At 39.2% G+C, this 12,736-nt stretch overlaps 2 protein-coding genes and 1 pseudogene across 3 annotated transcripts; 2 read left to right on the top strand and 1 right to left on the bottom strand.

Annotated features, from left to right (window-relative positions):
- Nucleotides 1-920: 920 nt before the first annotated feature.
- Nucleotides 921-4,646, bottom strand: LOC143852689 (RNA-binding CRS1 / YhbY (CRM) domain-containing protein). Of its 2 annotated transcripts, none has more exons than XM_077362228.1 (5): nucleotides 4,091-4,646; nucleotides 2,563-2,690; nucleotides 2,239-2,464; nucleotides 1,830-1,957; nucleotides 921-1,603 (listed from the first exon to the last, which is right to left on the bottom strand). In XM_077362228.1, the coding sequence occupies exons 1-5, from the start codon at nucleotides 4,584-4,586 to the stop codon at nucleotides 1,502-1,504; spliced, it is 1,080 nt and encodes a 359-aa protein (XP_077218343.1). In that variant the 5' UTR covers nucleotides 4,587-4,646; the 3' UTR covers nucleotides 921-1,501. The 2 variants fall into 2 exon arrangements, with proteins under 2 accessions (XP_077218343.1, XP_077218345.1); XM_077362230.1 differs by having other exon boundaries at nucleotides 2,581-2,690.
- A 4,231-nt stretch (nucleotides 4,647-8,877) lies between these two features.
- Nucleotides 8,878-9,924, top strand: LOC143852285 (rust resistance kinase Lr10 pseudogene; annotated as a pseudogene).
- Nucleotides 9,925-10,481: 557 nt separating this feature from the next.
- LOC143852754 (large ribosomal subunit protein eL29y-like) lies at nucleotides 10,482-11,448 on the top strand. The gene is made up of 3 exons (XM_077362343.1): nucleotides 10,482-10,617; nucleotides 10,744-10,849; nucleotides 11,085-11,448. Exons 2-3 carry the CDS (start codon nucleotides 10,748-10,750, stop codon nucleotides 11,178-11,180), a joined length of 198 nt encoding a protein of 65 aa, XP_077218458.1. The 5' UTR covers nucleotides 10,482-10,617; nucleotides 10,744-10,747; the 3' UTR covers nucleotides 11,181-11,448.
- The last annotated feature ends 1,288 nt before the right edge of the window (nucleotides 11,449-12,736 follow it).

Raw genomic sequence — 12,736 nt, 5'->3', positions numbered from 1 at the left:
TATGTCAGGACCCATCAAATGAACGCTTTGGATCATCCAAATAATGTGGGCCCCTACCCGAATCCAAACACTACAAGGGTGTATTTGTCACGTTTTAAACTATAGGGGTGGAAGTGGATGTGTCAGAAACTAGAGGGGGTGTAAATGTAATTATCCCTTTAACTTTTAACTAACAATAGAAAAAAATGTACACACTATAACTTATGTAACTCGGGTCGGGTCGGGTCGGGTCGGGCCGGGCCCCTTCAAACCCGGCTCGACCCGAGATTCATGCGGGCTTTTGAATGCTGAACCCGGCTCGACCCGAAACCCATGAAACCTGAACCCGACCCAAGCTATTTTCAGGTCGGGTCGATGCGGGTCGGGTTTTACCGGGCTCGAGTTGCAGCCCTACCAACAATAAACTTCGGAATGTATAGAGAAGGTCACCAAAGAGAGAATATGGGAGAATGTGAAATCTATGGACCACCTAAAAGTTCCACGACCTAACAAATTACAAAGCTTTTTTCCACAGATCCTTTTGGAACATTGCAGAGGCTAACATCATCAACACAATTAAGAATTCTTTGAAACAGGAACAGTGTACAGCTTCTCTTCTCTTAGTGTTCTCCCTGAACATACTGACCATTGGTTGTTTGCATACCTTCATCAAGCAGGAGGGAACCCTCTTTGACATGAGAGTATGAGACTAAGGCCACTACAGTATACCAGGCACCCCACCACCATTACCCAATAGGCAATTGCAATGGGTATAACAAAACACACTAAACTTCCCAAAAACTCTTCAATATCTTAGACTAAATAGCTTGGATTTATACTATGATTTTAATGTTTCTGATAAAAAATGTCATAACATGTTATGTGATTATAATAGTACCTGCCGATGTTTAAGCCATTGTTAGTATTTCAAATGTTCTCAATTGGCAGTAAATGCTGCATCTGATACATTCATCTTATGATTTAATAAGTAAAACACCATTAATCATCGGTGTCATATATGGTGACATTCACCACATTCACAGTACTCTTTTAATAGATTCTGTCTTAACATAAAGTTCACGCCATTAACACACCAGAATCATAAGATAACATTTCCTCAATGAAGATGAGCTTCTTCCACCGGTGCTAAGAGCTCGCATAGTCTCAGCATGCTTAGAAACCATGCACCGTTGCCACTCATCAATGGCCAATTGATGTTGCTGGAAGATAAAAGTTGAAAGTTCAAACCATTTTCGTCACTTCTTGCTGTTCAGAGAAGCTCTGCTTTTACTCTGATAAAGTCCCCCATCAAATTTGAGCTGCCCTTCTACATTTGTTGCCTAGGATTGCTATCAGAATACTCACAGTGGGACAAATGAATTCATCAGCCATTTTTCTTGGCCTTTTTTTCTTCTGTGGGCCTGTTGATTCCTGGTATTAAATGACAACTCGACTCACTAAGAGCTGGAACTGATTTCGAATTCATAGAACAGTCTCTACGCCTATTGATGAAGCCTCTAGCCTAGTCAAGGAGCTTTGAATTGGTAAAATCCTGGAAATTCTTTCCCCTCCAGATGACAATCTGACAATTCTTGAATAAGATAGGAACACAAGGCACCAAATCCTGCATTGATTGAAAATAAAAAGGAAAGAATTGGGTAAAATTGAGGTCAAAAGACCAATTAAACTGCTGTCGACAAAATTACATTACTGAGGTACTGTAGTTCTCGATTATTCAGAAGATGTGAGATAGAGCTACTGAGCAATGAAAAATTGCCTGATGACTTGAAAGTGAAAATCATGAAATTTTAAAATATCAAAATGGGAATATTTTAAAATACATATTGTACCCTTAGCTTCACACCGATCCTCTTGCAGTCACTAGTTTCCACATGGTTGCAGTCGAGTCTCACCACTTCTTCAGTTTTGAAGGCCTCCCTCACTTTATCTACCACATTCACATACACACCATTCCTAGCTGCTCATCATAAACACCAGTCATCATGTATCATGCATCCATATCATGTCATCGCTTATCGCTATGGAAAATAAAGCAAAATGTAAACTTCCTAGTAGCTAGAAAGGCACTTATTGTATACCAACCAGAATTTGGAAATGACAGTAGTAGTAGTTATGGACATGCCCACATTTTAAAATAAAGATAAAAACACAGAAAATTAACTATGAGTTCTGACGCCGACTACAAACAGAATTTAAAAAGCACATGTAAAATAGATTAAGATCACCAAATCAACTTACTGAGCTTCATGAGAGCAGGAGCATTCAATGCTCTGTTCCTCATCTCCTTCGTTTCCTCAAAGGTTAGGCCATCAGCAATATTCTTTACAAGCTTTGGGTAGATGGGCACATAAGGTTTCCACAACATCAAGGGGACAGTCGGCCTTTGCTTGGGATCATAGTTCCTGCCCCGGTACAGGAGGAGGATATTGATTTGTCGATAGATAATCTTTCCCCCCGTCTTGTCCTGCAACGAAGCTGCTAATGATTGAGTAAAATGATCTCATTAAAAGCAATGGAGTTATTTAGAAAGCTATTTAATGGATAAGGTCTGCAATTAAAAACCTCAAGGTGGAAGCAGACATTGTCTATGTCAAGGGTTGGCACTCCCAGACACTTGATCCTCACAGCTTCAGCTCTCTTCCAATGGTTGTGAATGTCATCCAACATGTTGTGTGTTACTCCACACTTTCCTAACAAAGATTACAGTTTAAACTTAAACACTAGTAACTACACAAATGAAACAACAACCAATCGAGAGTTACACAACATGGAATGCAAAAACCATAGCAGGATTCAGAGGGGCCATTGCAGTGACTCCAACATGGAGAGATCACAATGATTCACACTCCTTAACACCATTTAGTGGCCTTACCAGTTTGAATCTATTTGGTGTTAATTATAAGATGATCTCTGTCAATGATATAGTGGGCCCTAATATGGCCCATGGTACAAAATCACACCGTGACACGGGAACCATAACCATCTTTTCCTTGAAAGGACAGTTAGAAACATGGTCAATGGTTTTCCTTGAAAGGACAGTTAGAAACATGGTCAATGGTCCACATCCAACAGGAAAAATGTCTATTGATCAAACATGTAAGATGCTCAATGGTTGTGACTTTTGTATTTATCAGCACCTTAGTTGCCAATTCCATTCCATTCCATTCCAAGCAGGATTTCTAGAATACCCCATTTCAGAATGGACTCAAAAAATAAACGACCCAACAGAATTTTTTGTTCGGAATTCTGGAAAACTCCAGACAGGGTTTCGGAAATTCCGTCTAAGAAATTCTGTTCATGTTTCATGTATTGGGTTTATTTTATATCCCAAAACCCTAAACCGTGGTTGAAGATGTCCATGTTTGGTTATTTTTTCATGCTCGATATCTAAGTTCGACACTATTTGACACTTTGCATGCCTAATTGGCTGTAACACAGATAAATAAAAAGAAAAAGATAGAAAAAGAGACGGAAGGGTTGATTTGAGGCAACCAGACCTCCAAACAGTTCAATTCGAGAGGAAACATGACTCTCCTAAAGCATAAGTTACTGTTTTGGTTGCAAATTCTCAGCATTTTTAATCTTTAAAAAAAAAAAAAAAATCTCTGCATTTTCATTAGAATGCTCTTCTTAAATACAAGCAAAAGGTAGTGCCACATCAGAAACCCATCTACCCACTTACAAAACATATAACCAATAACTAACCCCCACAAGCCTAAACTAACCATAACCACATAATAACTACACTCTAACTATCCCATATACACCACAATAACATGCACAAATCACCCATTTCCTTCTATCCAAGGTGAGATTCAAAGGAATTACTTATTTTCCTACATTTTTGCTGTATTTTCTGTTTTTTCCTACATTCTCAGTTTTCCCAATCCAAAAAAAAAACCCAAAATACCATTCAAAAATAAAACCCAAAATGACTTTAAAACCTAATGTTAGGGCATTGAAACTTAAAATGACTTTTCAGAAAAAATGCAATTTTTGCTAATGGAAGTAACATTGTATAATTTTCATACTCTTATTTACAGGAAGTAAAAAAAAAAACCTATAAGAAGAAGAAGAAGAAGAGGAAAACCTAGATTGATCTGACGAGAGCAATCATTATGCCGGTACCGTTCCACCAGTTCTTCAATTTCTTCTTCCATCAGCGGATCCCCCAACACCGACTCTCTCTCCTCCGAAACCTTGTCCCGATCCGAAACACCTACGGCCGGGGCCGAAACTCCGTTCCATTTCCGATTCAACCTTCCCGGCCCGAACGGAGAAAACCGCGGCGGCTCCCGGAACCCTATCGGCTTGATCGACGGGTCGGTTTCCGAGTAAGAATGACGGAAATCGAAGGGAAGATCGGACTGGAATGGAATATTTTTATCTATCTCAGAATTGAGTGTGGGGATTCTTTCCTTTGATTTTAGGGTTTTGGAAAGAGGGGAAAAGGGAGGATCATAGGTTTCGCTAGGGGGAGATGGAGAGTGGTTAAAGGAGCGAGAGCTAAGTAGGAAGGATGGGGGATAGTAATGAGAAGGGGCAATTAGGGTTAGGGTTTGCCATGAGAGGAGCTTCTTCTGCATCGGAGGGCGAGTTATTGGTTTGGGGAAGAGGGTAAGAATGGAATTGAAATGGAGAAGGGTATTCGGCGGAAATGAGGTTATTTTGGTCAATTAGCTTATAGTTCTTTGTGGGCATGGGTCCCACCTCGATTGGATGAAGTTAAACCATTGATTTTACTAAGGGCTAATCATGTTCGTTCGTGATGGCACCAGAACCAAGTTGGACCCAATATTGAATACTGTCATCGAATCCTAGACGGGGCAAAAAGTGGCCCGGACCTGCGGGTCCACCCGGCCCGCCTGTATTTTACGGGTCCGGGTCACTAGTTAGTGACCTGTTTGAAATTTGACCCGGCCCGTACGGGTGGAGTTCGGGTCCCCCAATTAGTGACCCGTAAAATTCCGGGCCATTTTTTACCCGGACCCGTTCGAGTCGGGTGAAACCCGGCATGGCCCACCCGTTTGCCAGGTCTATCGAATCCTAACTTAGTGGCCCAAACTATGCATTACCAGACAAGGCCCTGTTTGTTTTGGATTTTGAGAACCAATTGTGAGTCTAAAACTGATTATTGCACTCAAAATTGTGTTTAGTTGTCGGTCCAATAATCAGTTTTGGATTCACAATCAGTTCTCAAAATCCAAAACAAACAGCGCCTTAAACCAACATAAATTTGAAATAATCAGATTTAGATTCGCGATTGGTTCTCAAAATTCAAAACAAACCGGGCCTAAACGTAAATTTATAATGGCATTGTAATTTGAGCAATAAAACCAGTTTGTTTTGTCACTTCATATGATGAATTCACTGTTATTACTCCCCTTGAGTAATAAATATTCTGCTGGATAATAATGCTTTCTGTACAATGTGAGTTATTTAAACTACACTGGATTCCTCTGCATCGTGAAAAAATTAAGGCAATTCCACGGCTAGTAGATGCCTCCATGCTTACTGGTCAAATATTATTTTAGGAAATATGTTGTTTGTAATCTCGACTGATGAAACATGATTGCTTGCTTTACTTTCAGCTAACAAAAAAAATTGCCGATTTGTATGTTCTATGGGATGCCTGGAAGCATGGAATATCCATTTGAAGGGTACCAACATTGTGAACAGTTCTTTGTAAATTTTGAAAATTTAAGGCACTGCAAGTATCGAGATAATTATCAATGTTAATAAACTGCAAATGATTATAACTCAACTCAACAAATCCTTTGTCCCAAACTAGTTGGGGTCGGCTAAAAGAATCCTTTAAAAAAAATTCATGAAGAAGGTGAAAGGAATCTACCCGGCTCTAATCCTAGTTCTACTATGTTCCTAGCTATCAAGTCTTTCCTCACTGTTTCTACCCAAGTTGTTTTAGGTCTGCCCCTGCCTCTTTTTACTCCATCAATTTAGCACGAGTCTTCTTTTCTCACCTGAACATCCAAAGGCCTACGTTGGATATCTCCAAACCATCTTAAGCGGTGCAAACTGCAAATGATTATGTGTGCTATGAATTCTAAGTTCTAACCTTGTTAGTAGCATGTAGGGAATATACTTCAAGTTAAGCCCTTCTTTTTTTCTTTTTTCTTTTTTTCTATCAGAAAAAGGTCAAGTGCTCGATCGTTCAAAGTTCTGAAATAACTTTTAGTACTATCTGTACTTAGATGATCTATTTCTGTACTAAAATAACTATTTTATTATATGCCATGAACAAAAAAATAATCCTCCGGCAATACAACTACTCTCTCGTGAGATTGTTCACACCATGTTTCACACATGTCCAAATAAAATTTGCTCTTACGCGTTGAAAGATTCAACTTGGAAAATGGAACTCATAAAACAAGGTACATGTCACAAAATTGAACTTTGACTAACACCAGCTTAGTCAGAGACGTACAAGACCACAGCATCAATGGTGTTTGAAGGAAAAATATGGGATCTTTCGTTCTACTTTCCTGGTTTTTGTTGTATCCAAGGGGACCCTTCATACTTATATTTCAGCAGGGAAAAAAGAAATTGCTTCTTCAATCTCTCTTTCCTTTCATTCTGTAGCACGCCCTCATGTCTCACCACCATTCTCGCCTCCTCTTCTTCCTCATCCTCCTCCTCCTCCTCACTTTCCTCAATGGCAATTTGATAAATTCGTCCCTCCCCATTCGCCTCTGTATGAACCACGGCAATAACTACTCCATGCCTCTCTTAGAGGAGAACAAAAACATGACCTTTTTCTTTAATAGCCCTTCTTCTTCTTCTTCACAGCCTCTTACACCCGTGTTCTATGATACTAAAACTAAGCGGTCATATACGTTTGTGGAGGGAGAGATGCGGATGCTTGATTATTGTGGGAACTGCACTGGTCTTCTCTGTGACGATTTAGATCAACAGGCATTAGAGCGGTATGAATTGTATTTGAACTCAGTAAGAGATGGTGGGCTAAACTTTAGCTCTGGGTTTGAACCGTATTTCAACCCAACTAACACTTTCCATTTTACGTTTCTAGGGCCGGAAGGCATCGCAAGTACATTAGACGTCTTCAAGAAGGTATACTAGAGGGGAAATGACTTATTTGCCTCTTTCTTCCCCTAGACCCTACCCTTTATACTGTAAAAAGAGTAGGTACGAGCATGGTTTTAAATTTCAGTTTCCCTCACTGAAACTGAAATTTTGAAATTTGGCACGAATTTAAGGATTAGGATGATCCAATGGAGCTGATTTTTTGTGGACACCCTATCCATGATAGGGCTTTTCAAAATGAATGCTTTGGATCCCCCAAAAACATGGGCCCACATGAGTTTTTGACGCTCAAGCTCAGATAAGCTATCTGAGCTCGAGCTTAGAAACACTATTCTCTTTATTTAATAACAAATTTTGGTACTTTTGGTTGAAATTTCGGGAAAATAGATATATAATTAAAAAAATGAGACTTTTGGATTGAATTTCTTAAAATTTCGGGCGAAATTATAAAAACACAACATTTCGGACAAAATTTCAGTCGAAATCTAGTACCATTTCAGGTATTGGCAATTCCGAAATTTAAAGCCATGGTCACAAATACACTAGAGTGGGTAGCCTAAGGAAGAAAAAGGGGGGCTAAGATATCACTTTCCCTAGTGAAACAACCAATCACTCCAAAATCTTAAGCTGTCAGATTTCGGTCGAAATTTAAAGCCACGGTCACAAATACACTAGAGTGGGTAGCCTAAGGAAGAAAAGGGGGGCTAAGATATCACTGTCCCTTGTGAAACAACCAATCACTCCAAAAGCTTAAGCTGTCATATTTCGGTCGAAATTTAAAGCCATGGTCACAAATACACTAGAGTGGGTAGCCTAAGGAAGAAAAGGGGGGCTAAGATATCACTTTCCCTTGTGAAACAACCAATCACTCCAAAAGATTAAGCTGTCAGAGTCGGCATTATTTAATAACTAATACTTCAACACTCCCCTCACGTGTGGCCCCTTTTTTTTGGGTTGCCCTACACATGGCACACCTGGACCCTCTTTTTAGGTTAGCCATACACATAAGTTTTTCTCTCTCTCTCTCTCTCTTTTTGGGAATGTCAAGGGGCTTATTAGGTTTTTAACCCAAGACATGCCCCTGGCCCAATGGCTATTATAACATGTGAAATAACCAATTACTCCAAAAGCTTAAGCTATAAGAGTCGGAGTTATTTAATCATTTATACTTCGACATATTCTCCTCATGTGTGGACCCTCATTTTTGTGTTGGCCTACATGTGGCACATGTGGCCGCACATTTTGGGTTAGCTTACACATGGATTTTCTTTAGGGAAATGATAAATGCGCCCTTTTTATTTGCATGAGACAGCAAGTTGCAGCATACGGTGGCAATCATGTCCGTTCAATCCTTCCCATGTGAAGTACATCAGACCCTCTGGGGTCATATATACACTGCAGCTCGGCAGTGGCTCTGATACCATATGAAGTAACCAATTACTCTAAAAACTAAAGCAGTCAGAGTTGGTGTTATTTAACCATTTATACTTCAACATCTTTTTCTAAGATTGGCACCTTCTATATTTTACACTTGTCTTCAACTCACATTCTTTAGCAAATTTGTTAGCAAGTTATTAAGGTCTGGCTATTGGTTCTCCTATTTGGACTTTGATCTTGCACACCTGAATCTGCAGAAAGACCAAAAGAAGAAACTCACCTTTCACTCCCGATAGTAACCTTTCGCCTTCCAATTGGTGAACCTCTCAAACTCTCCCGGACTCTTTGATTTTAAAACAATAGTTCTTACCGCTCATGATTTAGAATCTTTGCCATCCTCTTTCTTTTCTCACAGTTGCATTGATTGCCATTGGTGGGATGGTCGTGGCCGCAGTAGTTCAAAACCTCTTCTTTCTCCGCAGAATGTTACTCTCACTAATCGTCTGCTTGAAGAAAAGTAAGACTGGAGACGTTGAGGCCTTTATAGAGAATTATGAGTCTCTTCTTCCCAAAAGATTCAGATATTCAGAACTCAAAAACATGACTAACTCCTTCAAAGATAAATTAGGCCAAGGAGGTTATGGCGGTGTGTTCAAAGGGAAGCTTCCCGATGGCCGGCCTTTCGCTGTTAAGGTCTTGAGTGAACCCAAGGGTAGCGGAGAAGACTTCATTAACGAGGTTGCCAGTATTGGCAGGACTTACCATATTAATATTGTTAGTTTATTGGGCTTCTGCTTTGAAGGGTCCATAAGAGCTCTCATCTACGAGTTCATGCCCAATGGATCTCTTGACAAGTTCATCTTTGCCGAGAAACCAAGAACATTGCAACCTTTGGGATGGGAAAAGCTATACCAAATCGCGCTTGGCATTGCTCGAGGGCTCGATTACTTACACCGTGGATGTAGCACACGCATTTTACATCTTGACATTAAGCCTCACAATATTCTTCTAGACCAAGATTTTTTCCCGAAGATCTCCGACTTCGGACTAGCTAAGCTATGCCCAACAAAGGAGAGTATTATTTCGATGCCCAATGCCAGAGGGACTGCAGGTTATATGGCGCCAGAAGTGTATTGTAGGAACTTTGGAGGAGTCTCATACAAGTCGGATGTTTATAGCTACGGAATGATGGTGTTAGAAATGGTGGGAGGAAGAAAGAACATTGATGTAGGAGTTGATAATATCAGCGAAATATATTTTCCGCACTGGATTTATGATCGCATTGATCAACATGGTGACATCGGACTTGGAGAATCTGTGACGGAGGCTGAGAACGAGACTGCAAGAAAGATGATCTTAGTGGGTCTATGGTGTATACAGATGGATTCAGCAAATCGACCTTCGATGAGTGAAGTGGTGGAAATGTTGGAAGGAAGCGTTGAAGACTTGCAAGTACCTCCCAAGCCATTTCTATCTTCTAATTGAAGATCATAAGAAAGTTCATATTCAACAAATGCAATTCTTGTATGAAATATTGATTAGTGATTCCCTTTGAATGAGAACTAATGATTTGGCACTTATATGTGCTTAGTGAAATGGTATCTGCACTCGTAAGGCTCTTTACCTTTTGGATTTTGAGAACCGATTTTGAGTCCAAAATTGATTATTGCAATCAAAATTAAACACAATTTGAGTCCAATAATCAGTTCTCGACTCAATACATGTAAAGGCCACAACCCACAAATTAGAGAATCGTCCAAATGGGGAGAATTTTGGTACATGGCACCTTCAGAACAAATTCTAGGGCATAAATGGTCGGGATTGGTGAACAAGTGCCCCCCTAACTTCACTCAACCAGGCAATAACCTACAAATATTTGGTAGCTCCGTAAAATGACCAAACTACCCTGAGAAGTTTATTTGACAAGTAATCAAATCTAAGCAAATTTAAAGGGTATTTTGGTCAATTAAAAAAGGAAGCCTCGTTATGGTCAATTGACAAAAGACAGGGATATTTCAGTAATTTCATATAACAAAAAGACCACCTTCGTAGAAAGAGCTAGGGTTTGAAGAGCCATATAAATGACTTTCTTCTCTCTCTCTCTCTCTCTCTCTCTCTCTCTCTCTCACCCATTAAAACCCTAACCCTAATCTGAAAAAACTTCTCCTCGTCTCTCAGGTATTATTACCATCCATTTCTCTTATTTTTCCCTTCCATCGTCTTATTTATACCATCTTACTGAGTTTTTTCCTCCCAAAATACTCGTTTTCTGTTTTCCTTTCCTTTCCTTTCCTTTTATTTCAGAGCAATGGCGAAATCGAAGAACCACACGGCCCATAATCAGTCTTACAAGAATCACAGGAACGGAATCAAGAAACCCAGGAAGCAGAAATACACCTCCACCAAAGGGGTATTTCCTTTTCAAATTTTCTCTTATTTTGGTTTTATTTTCTGTAATTTTATTTTATTGCTGGAATTTTCTATAATATGGGTTTTGTATTCTGGGTTTTTTAACTGGTGGGTTTTGTGATTTTTCATGGATTTGTGGGTTGATCCGAAGTTTTCCATGAACTTTTCTTCTATTTTTTGAGTTTTGTTTTTCATTGATTTTTGGGTCTGATTCTATTTTATTTTATTTTTGTTAGATGGATCCGAAATTTCTGAGGAACCAGAGGTATGCGAAGAAGCATAACAATAAGAGCGGAGGAGGTTCCGGGACGGGGACAGAAGAGGAACAGTAAAGGATGAAAGATGGAATTAGAAGGATTGCTGTTTAGGGTTTCTTTAATTAGGGTTTTATTTCTGAATGATCATGTGTTTCTGTTAAAAACAATTCTGCTTCATAGTGGTAATGCATTTTCTTGCTTTCCTACTAGTTACTTAATGCTCAAGTAGCTGATTTTGTTTAATGATTTGTAAGGATAATTGCTGTTCTTGTTTGAAGTTTTAGATCTTCTATACATTTTCATATCTTTCTCATAATAATTGCGGTTCTGGTTTGGAGTGTTACATCTTCTATACATTTGGATATGTTTCTCATAATCACAAAATATGAATTTAGTTTAGTGAAACCATAGTTTTAAAACTCCCCTACATCATCGTGGACTTCCCCTACTCGACTTCCTTTTACCTTTGGCTGTGGACTTTTCCTCAAAATTTCTTTGACTCTCCCGAGGTATGATCACATCAACTGAGTGCTTAGCCAAGTCAACTGAGTCGACTAGGATTTGTGGATATGCTTTCGTGAATTTCAACCGCGTTTTAACAGTGGATGAAACTGAAGCAATTTGATTCCTTTTAAGATCATGAAGGGAAAGAAGTGTACATATTGCATTGTAGGAGGAGGAAATCTGAGATGTTGCTTATATTACTAATTGTTATCTGGGTGAAGTGTGATTGCTGTTGTTTCTTGATGATCATTGATTGTGAGTACTGACATTACAGTTGTTTCTTTTGCAAATCTTCTGTTTATATTTACTTATTATTCTGCCAAGGGAACCTTCCGTTATGGTAGACACTCAAACTACTCTTACTCATTACTATTGAACCCACGTGTGATAAATCTTCTCTTTATATATGCTTATTATTCTTATTCTCCCAAGGAGAATCTCCCATTACAGAGGATAAACTAGCTACTCTGACTCTTGCTATCATCTTGCTTGTTTCGTTTATTCTATGAAGCCTAATGTATCTGCTCCCTTCTAAGCAATTTTTTTCTAACTCGTGAGGGATTTCATCAGAGCTGGGTTTAGATATCATTTATTCTCTTTGCACTGGTTTGTTCTTCTGAAGCTGGTTGGACATGTTTAGACTTGATGCAGTTGCAATTTCTTTATGTTGATTCGTCGGACATGCTTAGACTTGATGCAGCTCAAATTTCTTTATATTGATCCTTCCGATTTCCATTTCTTCGATGGATAGCTTTTGCATCATCTGTACAGTCTGGATTTCCAACCCATTAAAGGTATGGACTGGGAATACTACCTTAACAAAGTCATGTTTTAGATTTCTTACTTTTTTCCCCACCAGTAGTGTCATCCTTTCTATTGGCTTTCTGATCTAAACCACTTCTTCTTGACATCCAGCTTCAGCTATCCTACCCTGAATGTTGTTCTGCACAGAACAATTTTTTTTTCTTTTTCCATTGGACAATGCTGAAGCTTCACAAGCTCTTCACACTCTTTTTTTCCATATACTACCCATGTCATTGGACCTCTGGATGCCAATTCTAATGAAACTAGCCCAACTTCAATGATCCTGAATAGTTTTGATGATGCACTTGATTGTTTAAGACTGG

The sequence above is a fragment of the Tasmannia lanceolata genome, unplaced genomic scaffold (genome assembly GCF_043159265.1).
Source record: "Tasmannia lanceolata isolate RefF3 unplaced genomic scaffold, GAP_Taslan_0.1 ptg000019l, whole genome shotgun sequence".
In the NCBI taxonomy this organism is placed as follows: domain Eukaryota; kingdom Viridiplantae; phylum Streptophyta; class Magnoliopsida; order Canellales; family Winteraceae; genus Tasmannia; species Tasmannia lanceolata.
The sequence above is the reverse complement of the archived record's forward strand: the minus strand, read 5'-3'. Positions and strand labels throughout refer to the sequence as shown.